Source organism: Vombatus ursinus, unplaced genomic scaffold, assembly GCF_900497805.2.
Source record: "Vombatus ursinus unplaced genomic scaffold, bare-nosed wombat genome assembly UNPS02015255.1, whole genome shotgun sequence".
NCBI classification, from domain to species: domain Eukaryota; kingdom Metazoa; phylum Chordata; class Mammalia; order Diprotodontia; family Vombatidae; genus Vombatus; species Vombatus ursinus.
Genome location: NW_020955033.1, coordinates 30,332,976 through 30,353,482, shown reverse-complemented (window position 1 = coordinate 30,353,482; position 20,507 = coordinate 30,332,976). Strand labels below are relative to the sequence as shown.

Here is a 20,507-nt window from a genome sequence, read left to right as displayed (position 1 = left end):
GTGGAGGTGAGAAGGGAGCACATTCTGGGCATGGGAAACAGCCAATGAAGTGTGGTGTTCAAGGAACAGCAAGATCAGTGCCACTGAACAATGTCTATAGTCTATGGAGTGACGTAAAGTGAAAACTGACTGCAAAGGTAGAAGAAGCTAGGTTCTAAAAGGCAGAGGACTTTCTATTTGGTCCTCAAGGTAATAGGGAATCACTGGAGTTTATTGGGTAGGGAGGTCACATAGTCAGACCTGTCAGATCACTTCACTGAAAATCAAAACACTATGCTAAGTGTTCTGGTACTCTCATGCAAATCTCACTTGGCATATTTCCAAGAAGTTGTAGCTTTACATTTCAGGATATTTTTCACCGAAAAAAATAGTCCTTGGGTGCATTTTCTTTGCATATGAATGTAGACTCAGGGCAAAGTTTATTTAAAAATTGTTTTTGAGGGGCATCACATTGTTGACAAAATTTCAATATACCTCTTTGGAGTCAGAAGACAAGTGTCAATTGTCTGATGAGCTGAGAAATTGTTGTGAGGGCCCAGCAATCTCCAAAGGAAGACTCCTGGCTGATTAGTTGGGGGCCAGTGTTGGGAGAGAAAATATCATTTCACTCAAGTAGTATTTATTAAATCAGGCAGTGTACCAAGCAGATTGAACAAGTCCATCCACTGTCTTCTGGAAGTAAGTCCTAGTTCCAGGCCCACCACCACCACTACCATCACCCTACTCACTTATTTTTTTTTTCTTTTTATACATTTTAGGAATTTATTTTCAATAATTTACCATTGACTAAAAGGGGAATCCTGAAATTAAAGCTAAACACTTATCAGAAGTGCTCTTGGTATATATGCTAAGCCAATACATGCTACACTGATAATGTCTCTAATACTAACTATAAGCATAAAAAAACAAAGCCAACTTTCATATTGAAACTATGCTCTCATTTTAATTTTTTTTGTTCTGGACTTGTAATTTCATTGGTGAAGGGGAGCTCCTGGTGAAGAAGTTTCCTCTGTCAATGCAGATTTCGAATTCTTCTGCAATTGATAGCTATAGAGAGTCGTTTGGTGCACTGACCAGTTAAGTGACTTATCTAGAGTCACGGTCAGTTTGTGTCAGAGGCAGAAATTAAACCCACATCTTCCTGACGTGAAGGCCAGCTCTCAATCATATCATGCTTACCTCCTCTCCTACTATTTGTTACTGTTTAATTTTTAACATGATTACAAAAGAAAAAATAAAAATCTTAAAATCTTAATTATTCTCCTTTTTTGGGCAAAATGTTCATTTTCCTAAGGAAATTTTTACGTATCAGAATCTTTTCGGTAAAAGGCAGATTTAAGAAGGAAAAAAAGGTGTTAGGCATGAAAGTGTAAAGAGTCTATCTAAAACAAAGAACAGTGGGTAAATAGTACAGTCACTGATTTATTTCATTACCCTCAAATTAATTCATCCTTTAGCTTACCTCCACTTTTTAAAAGCTGCATGATCTCAACAGTAAAAAATAATTTAAATATGTTAAAATAATTAAGAGAAACAAAAAGTCATATTTGAAAAGGAATACTCAAATCACCTATCATATTTTGTCACAAACAGCTGTCTGAATGAACCAAAACACTGCCAATGTCACGACTGCTTCAAGTTTAATGAAAATTGATTTCCATGGTGATAGTGACAGCTCAAACAGGTGTGCCTGGCTTTTGTTTTATTTAAATTTAAATTCCTCAGATTGGAAGACAAGAGGGAAAAGATTAGTAATTTTTTTTCCCATTAAAACATGGACTTTATTGCAGAACCCTAAATTTAAAAATATGCAAATATAATTGGACTTCATGTAAAGTTGCTGAAGAACCCCAACTTTTCAGGGAAAATACTAATTTGTCTAACAGAAGATTGATAAAATTCTCATCCTCTTGCCCGCTTCAAAACACCAAAAACAAACAAAACAAAACAAAATACCTGGCTTGTCTGTCATAAAATTTCCAAGTTTATTAAAGAGGTTAATAATTTCTTGTCCACGTGTTGCTTCTCCCTCAAAAGAAAAGGACACACATGTAAGAATCAATGTTTCTCAGTCTTCAAGTGAAACTTCTTCCCATAAATACTCTTCTTCTTGATCTCCTCAAAAGAGCTAAAAATCAGTCTTTATTTGTCCTGTCAATGGCCTAGGCAAGTCTTTCTTTAACTTTGTTACACGTTTTCTCAGGCAGGACTCCCCACTTCTAACCGCAAGCAACTTAGCTCTTAGAATCCAGGTAATTATATCAGGGAAGGCCTCAAGGCAATTTGTTTGTTCTCCTCAATAACTGTGACCCTGGCCTCCTGTTTCATCAACTTTTCCTTCATCCTTTGAATGACTTTCTCCTTAGCGTTTTAAACTTTGCATCCTAGAGCTTTGTCTTATTTTTCGGCACATTCATGTGTCTTTGGGCATTGACTGACTGTTCTTTTTTGGTGTTAATCTTGATCTACAGATTCAATATGTGTAGCCCAGAGGTCTTTAGTGGTGCTCTCTGATGGTGACGCAGATTCAGAGCAGCTCTTTTGGCCCACTCAGTTATTAAATATTATGAGTCAAGTTATTTAAACACTATTTAGATTGGTCAATCACTGTAATAGGAATGATACCACTTGTGCACTCAATGTTCTCTAAGATTCCTTTGATGTTTGATCCTAATTAGAATCAGAAACTTTTAGAGCTGAGAGAAAGGACTCTTATAGATCTTCTGGTCCACACTTTTCATTTTGTAGAAAAGGAAAAGATATTCTCCTTGGTCACAGAAGTAATTACTGACAGAGCACAGATTTATTGACCCAATCTAGTGGTTTTTGTACTACCCAATCAATGCATCATTCAACTTGCCCTGAGATGGGGTGTAACATGATGCGGGCTAATGGCTATAATAAGGAAGAACAGTTAGCAAATTGATTAATTGTGCTTTTAGCTATGCTTCTACTCTTAAAGATATTTCCTTCATTAAGCCCTTCTACTTGCATCATAGGCATGAGGACATAATTATACCGTATTTCACTGCATAATTGTCACCACTGCATAATCATCGCACCCTGGTTTTTTAGTGCAAAATTGCTTTATAACATTTCATTGCATAATCATCGCATGGTATAATTCTATTTGTCATGTTGCTTAAAAGGTAAACAGAGCAGCAATGTATTCACCAGTGGCATATGGATATGCATTTATCTCTTGTGTATTGTGAGGCACGAGCCTAGAATTCCTAGCATACCCACATTGTCAGTATTCAATTTTAACATATATTCATGAATATTCCATGCATCCCAATCTTGCACCAAAGACAGTTTAGTAGTAAGTGATCTTTAAGTAATACTGGCGCAATTTTTAAAGCTTCACATAATGGTTGCACCCCACTTTTTGCAAAGATTGACATAAAATATGCGATGATTATGTGGTGAAATGTGGTAACTAGAATCAAATAATAGCAAAGTCTTAGAATTGGAAGGGGCCTTGGACATAATCTAGTTAAACCCTCTGAGGTCCAGTGCACACTGACCCCCAAATGCAAGTTTAGGATCTGGACAGATTCAATCAATAAGGCAGCTAATTAAAAAAACCCAAACACTGCTGTATAAAATACACTCAGCAAGAATATACATTGACAGGTGCAGCTCCCCAGGTCTCCTCCCAAAAAGACACACCACACCCAATTTTTTAACAGCTAGAATGGAAATAAACACTGTGAGGTCCAATGAGTTACATTTCCTTCTTGGTATCAGTTCATATAGGATTTACCAAAAAGCAAGCCTCAATGCGCTTAGTTTATCCTCATTCTAGGTCTTTGTGTTTAAGGAATACACATGTACCTTTTTTTTTTTTTTTTTGAGGCGTTCAAGGGTCACACAGCTAGCTGGTAAGTGTCTGAGGCCAGAATTGAACTCAGGTCTTCCTGACTCCAGAACTGGTGCTCTATCCATTGCACCACGTAGCTACCCCTACCTATGTACTTTAAATCGTCAATGCCATGCTGCTTAGTCAGCTCCTTTAGGGCAGAAAGCCCAGACAAAATAAGTAATGGGTAAGATACCTTATCATTTCACAGATGAAAGAACTGGGGCGCAAAGGAGGAGGAAGTAATTTAACCCAAACTGTTTAATTGGGCAGAGCTGGAATTGAAACCCAAGTATTTTAACCTCAAGTCCCCTTTTTATTATGCCACATTTCTCTTTGTGGCAAATAATTATGTAAGGGGTATTGATCAAAGGAGTCCCTGATCAACTTGATTTCCCTGATGAACTTGTTAAGTTTTATTTGAAAGCAACTGAATGGCATCCAGTGCTTAGCACAGTGCCTGGCACATAGTAGGTACTTAATAAATATTGATTGGCACCTCCTTATGGAATGTGATACTAGGGTCATATGGATTTGGCTACAGAAATTAAGGGCAGCTAGGTTTCACAGTGAATAGGGAGCTGGGCCTGGAGTTAGGGAGGCCTGATCAAATTCCAACCTCAGGTACTAGCTGTGTGACTCTGGGCAAGTTCCTTCACCTTATTGGCCTCAGTTTCCTCATCTGTAAAATGAGCTGGACAAGGAAATGGCAAACCAGTCTAGTATCTTTGCCAAGAAAACTCCAAATGGGGTCATGAAGAATTGGAAACAACTGAAGAACAACAACATTTTATGTTAAGTTGACTGAGAATCAGTAACCCCTCCCTGTGGTCTATGAAAGCAAGATGATTGGTCTCACTCAAGAGGACTTCCTCCGTATTTCTCTCTTGTGACTTCTGGAGTGTAGCAAGTAGGGGAAGGTATTTCTTTCGTCCTCTTCCCAATCTGTTTATGGTGACTTAAAACAAAAGTGCACAGCCTGAGAGTGGAGATACTGAGAGTGGGCTTTTCCAGTTTAGCAAATGGTTACAACTTGAGCACTGAAAATTTTCTTGCAGAAGCACAAGATGGAAGCTGACATGAGTGTACCCACTCAGCCCAAGAGAGGATGTGAAACTCTGGGAGTTGCCTGATGGGCAATCCCGAGTTTGGGAGTTCTCAAGTTTGGTAGTTTAGTCACCAGACCCTCCAGAAATAGGAGACTTCCTGCCTTAGACGAAGAAGAGACCATGTAGGCCCTACACTGAATCTTACTTGGAAATAGAGCTAGCGAATTACTCTGATAGTGTAGAAATAGGAAGATTGATAGAAATAGGAAGGATTCTTCAGAAGCCTCCGGAAGTACCTACTAGCCGTATAGAAGTATCTAAGCCACAGGGTGACTTGTGGATCTGAAAGGGATGTGAATGACCCTGAAGAGAAGAGGGATTGTATTGGATATTGGCCCAATAACAACTCCAGTTTTAGTTACTTGGGTTATTGCTTTTTGCCTTTTTTTTTTGTATCTCTGTCACTTAGCATAGTAGGCACTTAATGCTAGTTGACTGATAGACTTACTATTTATGGTTTCCAATAGGTGTTTGGTACTGTTCGGTACTTCAGTACTTTTGCATTTTCTATGGAATAAAATAAAATCTGTTCCTCATTCAATAGCATATTGTTCCTTGAGTGCTTATATGAGAGCTGGGGACCTCTTATACCCACATTTGGGGATAACAATATACAAGTTTTTTCGTAAGTATATAAGAAAATTTTCCTGTAGCAACTCTGGGTGAAAACAGTGAGCCAAAGAGAAAAGATAATCCTCTAGGATTGGCCCCCAGGATTGAACCCAGTTCATGTGAGCTCAGAGCCTTTGGGGGGCCCTGAGTCATGGGTTATACCTGTGCCTTAAGGAAGCTCTTAATTTATACAAATAAATAGTTGACTTAGAGAACCGAAGTATAATTGTTGCATGATACTCATTCATTAAAAAAATTTGTTGAGCACCAAATGCATACAGTTTCAGTTCATCAAGAATATTTTTCAAACACTTTTAAATCCTAGCACCAGGCTAGATGTTAATATTAATACAAAGAAATAATAGGGTTATAAAATACAAGACATAACCTGCTCCTACCCTATCACTACCACCACCCCCATACACACAATGTTTTAATCACTCTGGTTAACCTTTCTTTCTATCTCCTGAGAAGTTTATTTTTTTTTAAGAAGTATTCTTTTGGAATACAATATATTTTCATGAAAAGAGCAAAGGATTTGATTGGAACCAGGGTTCCAATTCTGGCTCTCCTACTTACTATCTGTGTGACCTTGAGCAGACACTTACTCAGACTTAGTTTCCTTATCTGTAAAATGAAGAGATTGAATTATATAGGAGGTTCTTAAATTCGGCTCTGCAAATCTTTTTTAAAAAATATTTTGATGATCATATTTCAATATAACTGATTTTCTTGGTAACCTTGTGTGTTTTATTTTATAAATTTGAAAATATTTTTCTGAGAAAGGTTTCATCAGACTGCCAAAGAGGTCCATGAAACCAATGGTTAAAGTTGACTACTAGAGTTGAGGAGTTCTGGATTCTCCTCCAAGTTTAAATAATATGATCCTATGACACTGGACAGGGTATGCCTATGTAGAACCTAGGTCCTTATCCTCATGAAGCTTATCTATTAGTCAAGAAGATGAGAGAGAATAGAGGAATAGAAAACTAAAGGTATGTGGCACTAAATAATAAATTCCAAATGAGTGGTAGAGATAGTAAGTGCTTCAAGAGGTTCAAGAAATGAAAGATCGCTTCCATCTGGGGAGTCTGGGAAAGGATGCTTGGAATAGGTGTGTTTGAACTGGGCCTTGAAAGGAAAGGAGGATTTAGGCAAAGAGAACAAAGGACGTGTTCCCACGGAATATCAGGAGGTTATTACAGCAACAGAATAATTAAGGACAAACCATAAGGAAGATATAGGACACCAGAAAGGGAGTGAAAGTTAACTCCCACAGTGGCTTCAACAGTCAGGTTAGTAATAGGGAAAGTATTAACTTTAGGTATCAGGATCTAATTTTCTTCTGAACTACACATTCCACACCCCCTCACTTCTTGTTTTAAATCAAAAGGAAGAATATCACTAAACTGCCTCTACCTACAGGTCCTGGGCTAGCTAGGTTTGAAATTGTGTCTTGTCCTCCCAAGAATTCTATGAAGACTCATTGGATGAGGCCAAGAAATAATGCCTCAGTTATCAAGGTCCTCTTTGGTGCTTACGACATACTCAGGCCTGAGTTAGGTTCAGTGGAAAATACAAAGAAGTCTAGCTTTTGATCTTTGCCCAAAAGACACAATTCAGTTGATGTAAAGTATTCTAATTATGTCTACAGTAAGTTGTCTGTCATTTTAGATGAAAGGAAGAAGGAAAGGTAGAAAATAGTAAAGCATTAAAATTCATGGTACTCCTAAATAAAGCCAATTATAGGGACAGGAGTAGACCTGCTGGATTTACTACGTGAGCCCTTGTAGTGGAAAGTCTGACAAAATGAACTGTTATACAGAGCTTACTACGGCCCCACCTGTTTTTTCAGCTCCTAGAAAATTATATTAACTTCAGACAGCACAGTACAATAGAAAAACCACTTGATTTGGAGTCAGATGATCTGGGATTTGAGTCTCAAGAACTTCAAAACTAGCTTTGTGGCCTTAGGCAAACAATTTAACCTCTCTTGGACTCCTCAGTTTCCAGGCCTATCAAATAGGAATAAGAATAATTGAATTATCTAAACAACATGGTGAGGAAAACACTTGATAAAATGTGAGTTATTATTAAGTCACTGTACAAAGCTTCCTTTGACCCTTATAATCCTGTATTCTATGGTTCAAAACAATCTGGAGTGGAGCAGGATTGTTTGCTGAATTGGAGCAATTATCCAGAGTCCTCATAGCCATTTCCAAAACATCCCTATATCAGAATCAGCAACATGTCATTCTTTCTTCTCTGGACCCCAGGTCAGTGTCCCAATAGGTGGGTCATGAGGGTGTCAAGGAAGTTAAGACATTTGCCCCTAAAAATAGAAGGATTGTAGTGTATGGTAGAAAGGGACTTGACTAGGCCCTAGAAGACGTGAATTGTAAACTTGGCTCCATCATTCAGTACACTATTTATGGGTTAATGCCTTAGTCACTCTCAGCCTCAGTTTTCCCACTTGTAAAGTACAAGGAAATAATGTATGGCCTGTATATACAGTCAGTTACTTTGAAGATCAGCTGAAACAATGGATGTGAAAGTAGTTTGTATGTGTAAATCATTCTACAAGTATAGAGTGTCATTAAAAATAAATTGGTCCAAGCAATTCCAAATAGCATAGTATCATGTCATAGATCTATTGTTGGAAAGAAACTTAAAGGTCATCTAGTCCAACTCTTTTATTTTTTAAATTTTATTCAATTTTATTTTTCAGTTAATAAGTATTTGTTTTCTTTTCCTCTCATACCCCATATCCATTGGTAAAAAGATAATCTCTTTTTTTTTTTGGTAAAAAGATAATCTCTTAACAAATATTCATAGTCAAAACAAATTTCTTCACTGTCCGTGTCCAAAAATGTATGTCTCATTGTGCATCATGAAACCAGTGCTTCTAGGTAGCATATTTCACCATTGATCCTCTGAAATCATGATTGGTCTTTGCATTGATTAGCATTCTTAAGACTTTCAACATTTTTTGTCTTTATTATATTCTTATATAAATTATTCTGGTTCTGCTCACTTCTCATAGAATCCATTTATACATACCTTCCTAGGTTTCTCTTAATCCATCCTTTTCATCAGTCTTATTGCACAATAATTTTCCATGATATTCATGTGCTATAATTTGTTTGGCCACTTCTCAATTAATGGACAGCCCCTGCCTTCTTAGTTTCCAGTTCTTTCTCATTACAAAACTACTATAAATATTTTTGAACATGAGTCCTTTTCCTCTTTCTTTGACTTCTTTAAGAAGCTGAGGCTGAGAGAGATTAAGAGATTAGCCCATAAATACCCTCCTGAGTGATGGAGCCAAGTTTACAATTCATGTAGTAGTGGTATTGCTAGGTCAAGTAGTATGCACGGTTTAATGACTTTTTGGACATCATTTCAAATCATTTTCCAGAATGGCTGTACTAATTCACAGCTCTATCAACAGTGCATTGATGTGCCTATTTTCTTTTTTTTGTTGTTGTTTATTTTTTTTTTTTGGTGTGATGTGCCTATTTTCTCACAGATCCTCCAACACCTCTCATTTCCCCCTTTTTTCGTCATCTTTGCCATATTGATGGCCAATGTCTTTATCTTACAGAGGAGTAAACTGAGGTCCAGAGATGTTAAATAACTTGTTCAAGGTGACCTTAAGGTTAAGGCCATAAAGTAGCCCAAGTTGTCTGCCTCCAAAACCAGTGCTTGTTCCATTGTACCAGAGTGCCTCACCAAGATGTGCTTGTGGAATAGAGGGCTACCTAATACCAATTAAAAACAAGAACACTTGTATTCTCCGTCACACAGTTGGGATAAGTTCTCCTATTGAGAGCTAGAATAAAGTTTGACTTTTGGAAATACCCCTTGACTAAACATTCCTTCTCTATTTTCCTAAGCTTCCGAAGGTTCACTCGGTCCAACAGCGTGACAGCAGCAGTACAGGCTGACCTGGACTTCCATGAGAACTTGGAAAACTCTCTGGAATCTATAGAGGACAATACCTGCCCAGGACCAATGTCCAGGCAGTTTTCCCGAGATGCCAGCACCTCCACAGTGAGCATTCAGGGGTCAGGAAACCACTACCATGCCTGTGCTGCAGACGATGACTTTGACACAGATTTTGATCCTTCCATTTTGCCTCCACCGGATCCATGGATTGATTCTATCACTGAAGATCCCCTGGAGGCTGTTCAGAGGTCAGTGTGTCACCGAGATGGTCACTGGTTTCTGAAGCTTCTTCAGGCTGAGAGAGACCGGATGGAAGGTTGGTGCCAGCAGATGGAGAGAGAAGAACGGGAAAATAACTTGCCTGAAGACAGTAAGTAGTGATCAAAATAATACTAATAAGCATTTGCATATCTATTAAGGTGTTTGTTTTTTAATCTTCTTGTTCTTTTGACTGGCAGATAACCTACAAATTCTTCTCAGTTTTGCACCCCTGAATGATAGCATGTGGAAGAGCCAGGCAAATCCAGCTGAGAACACAGACAGTATAGACTAGTGTACACATAGAAAATATTACTGGGCAGATGGGACACTTTTCTCAAATCTAAATTTGTGACATTTACTGATCTAGTTTCTGAAGCTTATGATGAAGGAAGCCTGATGTTTCAGTAATGGGTTCTTTTAGCTGCAGATGTTTCTATAGATCACTAATGTTCCAAACAACCAATGACAAATTTTTTTTGACTTCCAGATGTACCTAATCTTGCCTTTTCACTTCAACTGATGGAAGCTCCTTAAAAATCAATCGATCAATAATTATTTATTGAACACCTACTCTGTGTTAGGCACTGTGCTGAACACTGAGAATATAAATACAATGAATGAAACAATGCCTACTCACAAGGAGCCTACATTCTAAGTGGGGAGATAGTAAGAAAATATATATATAGATATAGATAGAGATAGAGATAGAGATATAGATACAATGTAATTAGATACAATGTAATTAAATGCCTCAGTCAGTACTTCTCCCATGTGATCTCTTTGAGGAAAGGTCAGCCAAAATTAGCAAAATAACTATATAACTTTTATTTTGTTTTCTAAAAACTAAATTATATATGTATTTTTTCAAATGAAGATCCTCCTTTCCCTCCCACTTGCCACCCTGCCCCCATTAAGAAAGCAAGAAAAAGAAGCTCTTGTCACAAATATATACACATATATATGTACACACACACACACATACACAGAAGCAAAACAAATTCACACATTAGCTATGTGCAAAGAAACATCTCAGTTTGCACTGTGAGTCTATTACTTCTGTATCCAAAGGGGCATAGTGAGTAATCTGTTATAGAATAACTTTTATAGAAACATCGTTTTATTACTTCCAAATTATATGAGGTGTTTAGAATTAAGCTAACAAAGGACTGACCAGTAGCAGTCTTTGGGAATTCTGCTTTAATGAATATAGGAACCATAATTAAAACATTGCTTATTTATAGAGAAGTGGGTGCTTTTAAAGAAACTGAGGGAATGTGAAAAGTTTCATACCTAAAATAAACTTTCCCTTACAAACTTTTTATGTTATTTAATTTTTCATTATTTTATATATTTTTTAGAATTTTACATTATTAATACATTATTAATTTAACAAACATTTCTTCAAACTTAGTGCAAAGGTAAATTCCAGATCAACTCCAATGGAAATTAACACAAATTCTAAATTAATAGGGTCTGATTAATAAAGTTTTACTGTATTTCCTGACCTGTGGTAAAACATTCTGAGCTTGTATTGGTTTGATCAGCCACAGTCAGACAAACTGTAACTTGACTCTAACATAGTGATGTCATTTTGGTCCTCTTTGAGAATGAAGGACAACCTTACAACAGAACCATTTGTCAAATGGTAGCTAGTTGGCCTTTGAACAGCAAAAATGATAAACAATTTATATTCAGAAATGTCAGTAGAAAAGTAATAGAAAGGGTTAAAAACCTACCTAATACCATTTCAGAGATTCTCAACCTTTTTCAGTTCCCATACCCCTTGGCTTACAGGAAACCTTTCTATACCCCTGGTCAACATGAAAGGAAAGAAATCCTAGCATTTACCAAGCATATGCAAATAAGAAATAAACTAAAGAGATTGATTTTTTATAAAGAAAACTTTATTTGGCACATGTTTTTAATATCATAAAGTTGTTAAATATTTGCCAGAACACAGTCATATTAACTGAGACTTTGATTGTTTCTTATCAACCAACAGCTTTATTCTCAGTATAGTTTTTGAAGATGATACCCGCATATCAAGATCAGCCTCATTTATTTCTTGCTTTAGATTTGGTTGAGAACAGGGCTGAGAATTCTGATTCATAGAGATTAATTAAAGCCTTGTAAGCATATTTAATAAGAATAGGATATGCTTCTCCAAGGGTACATCAACAATTTTATAACTTCACTGGATGGAAATCAATTTGGTGTTTCAGGTTATTATGGAGATCTTTCCCTAGGTTGTTGCTGATTTTTCTGGTTCAACTTTAAAAAAGATTATATATTCAAATCTCTTTCATTTAATTTTGATTTATAGAAGTTATTTCTTTAACTGCTTCTTTCAAATTTTTTATATCTGCTCTAATGCTTCCTCCCTTTCCTACTCTGCCCCCTCTCCAATACAAAAATTTTTTCACTGACGCTGCTATTTTTGGAATATTTTGTTAGATAATAGAGGTATGTACCAAATATTCCCTGTGTTCCCTTGACCAACTTCTTGTACCTGTTGGGAACCATGGCACCATAGAATTCTTCTAATAATGGACATGTTAGAAAGTTCCTTTCTAAACCTAACTTCAGATTCTACTGTGCATTATTTTAGTACTCAAATGGCTAGTGTTTCTTTGATTTACTTAATTTGGGGCAAAACTGTCAAGTAGCAGTGATTCTCCATGCCAACTCCCTTCTTCCCTCCAGTGATTTTTTTCCCATTAAAAATAGCCTGTGAAAAATAATGGCTTAAGGTCCCAAACATTCTTTGTTATATTCCATGTCTATACATAGGGCTTAGCTTTTTGTCATTCCAGCTATATAGAAGCCTTCTTGCTGCCAACCAGCTCATTTATTGCACTCCTGGGCTGGTTAAGATATTCACAAGTGGAATAGACTAAATCTTCTGCAGCTCCATTCACCAACTAAGGACCAGTGGGTAGAACGACGTCATTAAGAAGGGAACTAATTGCCTCGGGTTCTCCTTTCCCCTTTCTAGGAATACCCATCATTTGTTAAATTATTAGCAGGCAGAATGCCTAAGTAAAAGAGGCTATTGTCTTTTGTGTTGTGTTCCTAAAAGCTGTGCCTGCCTTCCCATGGAGGATGGCAGACTGGCAGGCTGGCTGAATTTCTAAAGGAATTCAGTGAAATGGACCTAGAGTTATCTCTACCCGCCACCCCTACCCTCCAGCTTCTTAAGCCTTGGCTCTCCTTAAAACTTGCTACTTATTTAACTTAGGTAAAGCCACTTAGTTTCTTCTACTATCCATTTGTCTTTCTGACAGCAGAAATATCCATGTCTTGTCCCCCTTTTTATAAAGCTAAATTGAATATGGGACAGCTATGTGGCACAGTAGATAGAGTGCCAGGCCTGGAAGTCAGGAAGACTTATCTTCCTGAGTTCAGTTCTGGCCTCAGACACTAGCTGTGTGACCCTGAGCAAGTCACTTAACCCTGATTGCCTCAATTTTCTCATCTGTAAAATGAGCTAGAGAAGGAAACAGCAAACCACTCCAGTATCTTTGCCAAGAAAACCCTAAATGGGGCACAAAGAGTCAGACATGATTGAAACAACTGAACAGCGAAAAACAATTGGATATCATCTAAGGATATAAGGCTACTTTATTATTATTATTATTATTATTATTATAAATATACCAGAAATCATAGTTAACATGCATTAATGTTAATTACCACATTGATACTTTGTCAATAAGGAAGATTAAAGTTGTTTCAGGAAACCAGTTCCCTAGCCTGTATAACTGAGGGTATATAGTAAGACCTTACTATATTACTATCAAGTAATAACATTATTATGAAACGTATAGCTAATATCATTAAAAATACACATCAAAAATCCTCCTTTGATGAGTTCAGTGATGGAGTGTGACATAGAAAGGAACACTAGATAAGAGATCTGTGTTCTAGCCCCGGGTCTTCCACGAGCTAATTTGTGGCCATAAAAAAATTATCTAACCTCGTTGAGCCTTAATTTTCTCATCTATAACTGAAGGAGTTGGATTCAATGATCTCTAAAGTTCCTTCTGACCTAAAATTTCCATGATTTAAGCACCAAAGGATAATACAGATTCTGTTGTTGTGGAATTTTTATGTATCTAGCATTGTTTAAAGTAAGTGGATCATCCTTTGGGAGTTTTGAACTATTTTTGTTATTCAGATTTTTTGCTGCGGTGGTCATTCGTATAATAGAAATAAAAATACACTGTACTTCATGCTCATAGTTGATGCTACTTACCCCACCCGCCAGCCTTTAATAAGATATGCATTTATGCTTTTTTTTTTCTAGTAACAGTGATGAATTTATACTGATCCACCCATATTCTCTATTTTCTATGACACTACAAGCTTCTTCTCCCTGTTCAATCCCCACCCACCTCCAACAATGGCAGATGTTTATGATCTCCAAATAGATGAAGCTAAGGATTCAGTCAGTGGCTCCAGTATAAAACTGGTTCATGTATAGAGTAAACCTGAACCCATAACACATGGCACTTGTCTTTTGACCACAATTTTCCAACTAACTGAGGTAATCAGCCTTAAATGTGTGGCACACTAAAAAACAAAACAAACAAACAAAAAAACCTCTTCCATAATTCAGAGTAGGTGGGGAAAGAATTTCTGAATTACATAGTTGTTTTTAAGGTATTTAATTTAATTTTAAAATTTAAATTATTAGTTTAATTCCAACTACATAGTATAGTGGATAGAGAGCTGTTTTGGAGCTTAAGAAGTGAATTCAAGTGCCCCTCAACACATACTGGCTACCTCAGTAAGCCTGGCAAGTCACTTCAATACTACAATTGCATTACTACAGCAGAGCAGATGTATATCTGCATTGGGAGAAGGGATTGCCTTGTCCAGGAGTTTTCTATACCAATAAAATTGAAAGACAGGAAAAAGAAAAAAATTCAAATGACATGCTAATTAAATGTTTACAAGTAAAGGCATATCTGTAAGGTCTACTTTAAGGAACCTGCAAAATTCATTAGTAACTAGCACATCCCTACAAATGATACAAAGTGTTGACATCCCTAAAAACAGTTTGTTCCATAATTATTTTTCCGCAATTTGTTTAACATGCACTCTCTTCATGAACTAACTGTTGCCTATTTTATAAATTTTATTTAATTTTATAAATTAACTGATGACTATTTCATGAGTGACATGGATGCAAAGGAAAGAACACTAGGTTTGCTATTAAAGGACCATGTTCAAATCCCAGCTCAGCTATCCCACACCATCTTTAAATCATATTTGCACGGTGTAGTGGAAAAATTGCAGGGTTTGGAGTGAGAAGATTTGACCCTATTGTTTATACCATGAGTAAGTCAGTAAGTCACTTCACTCTCTGGGCCTTAGTTTCCTGATTTGTAAAATAAGGGGATTGGACTAGATGACCTTTTGCAACTTAATTAACCCCTCAGTTTACTCATCTGTAAAAAATCAGAGTGAGACTAAATGGTTTCTAAGGTCCCTTTTAGCTCTTTGTGCTATGATCTTATAAGCTAACAATTACAGCTGTTAGGGATTGCTGGTGATAGGACTTGACCAAAAGTACCTAAACAGAAATTAGGTGAACACCATGCCATTGACTATTCCTTTACTAGATGGGAGATTGGATTAGATGACCTTAAGGTCCTTTACAGCTGTTAAAATTTTTCTTTTTATTATGAACTTGATAGTCATCCAGAAATATGAACATACTCCAATACAAAGAAGGATAGAAAAAGCAGATTGCATTAAAAAATGTGAATATATCCTATACATCATGTTTTTTTTTAAGTACACATCAATTCTAACATGGTAGTATCAATACTGCCCTTCTTGTCTGCGTCCCCTTCTGACCATCCTTCTGTTCTATATTTATTTATAATATATTTCATTGATGCCCTCTTCCTTCTTCTTGGGTTTATTTGTTTATTTATTCATTCATTTATTTGTTTGCATCACTATCCCTTTATGTTCTCCATAACACTCTCCAACTCTCCCTAATAAAAGGTTTCTTTTGTACCAAAGTAGAGTTATGGAAAACAAATTTCTGTTATATTGGTTGTATCTTAAAATGCATCTTCCAACTCTTAAAACTATAAGGGGGAGGGGGGAGGAAGATCAGATCAAATAAACAGCAACCAAATATTTAGAATCTAAATTAGTGAGCTTTTATTATAAAGCAGATCCTTGCTTAAAGATGCATTCTGGGAATAGGAAATCCTCAATATTATATTGTAGGAAAGCCCCAATCTTATGTTGCAGCAACCTCTAATTATATTGATAATTAAAACAGAAGAAAGGGGGGAGTTTTTTTTCTAAAACGTTTCTTATTTTCTTTGGGGGTGAAGGTGGGAGTGTTGGAACACACAAGGCTGAATTGAGAGAACCTTAGACTTTAATCTTCCAAACCAATCTGGAGGCAATCTGGAGACAATATGGTGTAGAGGAAAAACTGGGAAAATTGAAGGATTTGAAGAGAGAGGACCTGTCTCTTCTCAGTCTTGGGCAAATCACTCCATTTTCTGGACCTTGGTTTCTTCATTTGTAAAATAAGAGAGTTGGAGCAGATGATCTCTGAGGCCCTTTGGACCCTGAATCTATGATCCTATGATATTTTAAGTCAAGCATTGGCAAACTACTCTTGGAATTTTCAGTGATACTTGGCCACCACTAGGGCTCTGGATAAAATTGGAAAAATGTTTCTGTTGTCTTCTCATCTCTCTTTCTGAACTTCTGTCTCACTTTCCACTTACTTTTCTCATGGCCACTAGATACCCAGTGCCCTCCTCATTCTGTCCTCTAGCTGTCCAGAGCCCCCATCTCACTTACGTATACAATCCTGTTCCAAGAGTTCCCCTTCCTCCTCCTATCCCTATCAAAACTCCCATTCCCTGAGTACTGCTGACTTCAGCCAAATATCGATCTGTAGTAATTCATACCAGCCAGTGCAGCTAGGTGCTGGTGGCACCATGGATAGAGCACCAGGCCTACAGTCAGGAAGACCTGAGTTCAAATGTGGCCTCAGATAGTTACTAGCTATGTGACCCTGGGCAAGTCATTTAACCCTGTTTGCCTCAGTATCCGCATCTATAAAATGAGCTGGAAAAGGAAATGGCAAACCATTCCAGTGTTTTTACCAAGAAAATCCAAAATGAGGTCACAAAGAGTCAGACATGACTGAACAACAACAATAACATTTCACACTAAGATATGGAAAGGATTTTAACCTTTCCAGGGGATTATTTGAATTTTAAAAGTCTTTAGTAACGCAAATTAATCTCTAACAAATGAAACTGTGTGTAAATGTTTTTTCCTTGGGATTGGTGAGGGGAGAAATGCCTCTTAACAGAGCCACAACTAACAATTCTGGAACCTGGGGAAGCAATCAATCAATCAATCAATCCACGAGCATTTATTAAGTGCTCACTATGTATCAGATGCTATGCTGAGTACTGGGGATATAAAAACAAAAATGAAACCATACCTGCCCTCAAAGAACCAACATACTATGGGCATGGGGATGGAGGGGAGATAAACATACACACACACACACGCACACGCACACAGCATGTACACATATAAGTACATAGAACATACATGCAAGGTAATTAATTTTGAGGGAGGAAGCACAAGCAGCTGGGGGTGGAATCAGGAAAGATCTCATATTGAAAATAACTCTCATGTTGTGGAGTAACTGATGGATTGATACCAGAAAGAATCAGTTACCTTGGAAGGCTGGTCATGGATCAGAGACCCCCAGGACATAAAAAGATTACTGCTGAAGAGACTGACTTTAGGGTAGGGAGCTGGACAAGACTAGATAGGGATACAGCTCATCTGGGATACAGCCTACTACTACTACTATACTACTGTTATCTGGTAGCTTCCTATTTTAACTAATAAATGCTTGCTGATGAATTGATTGATTCTTTCTAACTAAGTGGTACTTCAAGTTGTATGGACTTATTGATGTAATAAATATGCTGCCAGAACCTTCTAAATTTTAGACTAGCCTCAGTTGCTCCTACTCGGGTTGCAGCTTTACCCCAGGTACTTAGTCTGCCAAGTAGTAAACTAAATGGAATCAAAATTATAGCCAAAGACACCGTTTTCTCTGTCCCTGCCTTTCTTTGCAAGCTCTGTTTCCCGAAGCTTAGTAAAATGTGATTCCCTTCAGTCTGCCTGTATTCCCTGAATCAGGCTTCTGAGAGACTGGAGGGAAAGTTCCAACCCTTCTCTACAGCCTGACAGCTTTTTGCTGTGCCCTCAATAAGTAGGTATCCTGCCTCCAACTTGAAGAACTGGGTGTGTATATATACATGTACATATATGTGTGTGTATGTATATATATATATATGTGTGTGTGTGTTCGTATGTATATATACACATACATGTATATGTGTGTATTCTGTGTGTGTGTGTGTGTGTCTTGCATGTACCTAGTTATTTTCATCTTGTCTCCCTCGTTGGAGTGTAAGCTCCTTGAGGGCAAGGACTCTTTTTGTCTTTCTTTTTATCCCCTGAGCTTAGCACAGTGTAGTAAGTTCTTAATAAATGATGAATGCTGGTTTATTGACTAACTGCCCTTCTGGGGCAGAGAACTAAATGCTTTTCATTATAGGCCATTTCATTTTTGGATAGCTTTGTTTATTTGGAGTTCTCCCTTATATCAAACCTAAAACTGCCTCTTTCTAACTTTTACCCATTTATCCTAGTTAGCCAAGTGGAGTAAGTCTTCTTCCAAATGACAGCCCTTCAAATTGAATAACAGCTTTTGCTTCCCACAAAGCCCTCTCTTCATTTCCTTCACTTTTTCCTGCTATATCAGTTTCAAGGCTGATCAACCTCCAGGTCTCCTTCCCTTAGATTAATTTGTCAATATCTGTCCTAAAGTATAGTGCTGGGAACTAAAAACAATTAGGTTTGGTCTAACCAGGACAGAATACAGTGGGACTAGAACTTTCCTCCTTTTGGACCCAGTGCTTTTCTTAATGAAGCTTAAGAGCCCATTCGTTTTTTTGACCGCCGCGTTATTCAACTATTCACTCATTGAGCAGTCTTTTTCACGGGAGCTGCTCTCTAACCATGCTGTGCTTGTGGAGCTGATTATCAGATTCTTTCTGTCCGTAGATGAATATTCTCTTTAAAATTCCAAACATTTCACTTTAGTTATTCTTTTAATTCATTTCAATTCTACAAACTCCTGAGGACCTAATGTACGTAAAGCACAGTGCTAGATGCCAGGGATACAAAGACATAAATGAAAACAGACCCTCCAGAAGCTTATATTCTACTAAGAGGGAATCAAAGTGTACACAGATAAGTAAATATGAAATTAATTTAAAACAATTTCAATATGAGGGGTGAGGGGCGCTACCATTTGAGAAAATTATAAAAAGGCCTCATGGGGCAGCTAGGTATGCAGTTGTATTTTCATAATGAAGAGTTCTAACATACAATTCTAATCATATAGTGATGTGCATATCTAATTATTCACTAGAGAAGGGATTCTTTTTTTTTTTTAAGAAAGTGAGAAAGTTATATTTCAATTTGCACTGAGTTCATCAATTCTCTCTCTGGAGGTGGATAGTATTATTTTCATCATGAGTACTTTGGAATTGTCTTAGATCACTGTATTGATCAGAGTAGTCAAGTCTTTCACAGTCGATTATCATTAGATTACTGTCACTGTGCACAATGATCTGGTTATCCTCACTTCACTTTGCATCAGTTCATTAGGTCTTGCCACATTTTTCTGAAACCACTCCCTTTCCACCCCTTCATTTCTTATAGCACAATAGTACTCATCACAATCATATGCCACAATTTGTTTAGCCATTCCCTGACTGATGAGCATCCCCTCAATTTGTAATTCTTTGCCACCATAAAAAGAACTGCTATAAATATTTTTTGTACATATTGCTCTTTTTCCTTTTTATTTAATGTCTTTGGGATATAGACCTGGTAGTGGTATTTCTGGGTCAAAGGGTACGTACAGTTTTATAGCCCTTTGGGCATAGTTCCAAATTGTTCTCTAGAATGGTTGGACCAGTTCACTACATGTAGAGCAGGAATTCTTAACCTAGAGTCCATGGATATCAGAAGGTCCATAAATTCAAAGAGGGAAAAAAATTGCATCTTTATTTTCACTAACCTGTAACAAAAATTTAGCATTTCCTTCAATTATGAATGTATTATTCTGAACCATTATTCCAAAAAGAGGCTTCACCAAATTGACAAAGGGAACCATGACATACACAAAAAGTTTAAGAACTCCTGGACTTTAAGCCAAATACATGAACAAAAAACCAAAAACAATTATAGTTTGTAAGGTTACAGTCTTTCCTCCATACCCTTATGTTATGTCTGTATCTCCTTTCCTGATAGTAAAGGTGTTCTGATAGTTAGGGCCAGAGTTGGAAGAGCCTTTCTTTTCTTTTCTGAAACTCTTTAATTCTAATCCAACATTGTATCCCATTTATGAAAAATGGTAATTATAATAACTGACATTTATGTAGTCCTTTAAAGTTTACAAAGTTCTTTATCTCTTACTTGAACCTCACAACAATTCTATGAGGTAAGCACTGTAGGTATCACTATCCCCTACCTTAAAGATGAGGAAACTGAAAAAAAAAAAATGAGGAAACTGAAGCCCAGGAAGGCTAAATGATTTGCTTCTGATTAGGCAGGCAACAAGTGTCAGA

At 37.1% G+C, this 20,507-nt stretch overlaps 1 protein-coding gene across 6 annotated transcripts in view; it reads left to right on the top strand.

Moving 5' to 3' along the window:
* Positions 1-20,507, top strand: part of LOC114031836 (disks large-associated protein 1) — a 411,078-nt gene that overhangs the window by 359,094 nt on the left and 31,477 nt on the right. For all 6 annotated transcript variants that reach the window (XM_027846987.1, XM_027846986.1, XM_027846991.1 and 3 more), the window contains one exon: positions 9,480-9,901. In XM_027846987.1, coding sequence (XP_027702788.1) covers positions 9,480-9,901 — 422 coding nt within the window. The remainder of the gene's footprint in view (positions 1-9,479; positions 9,902-20,507) is intronic.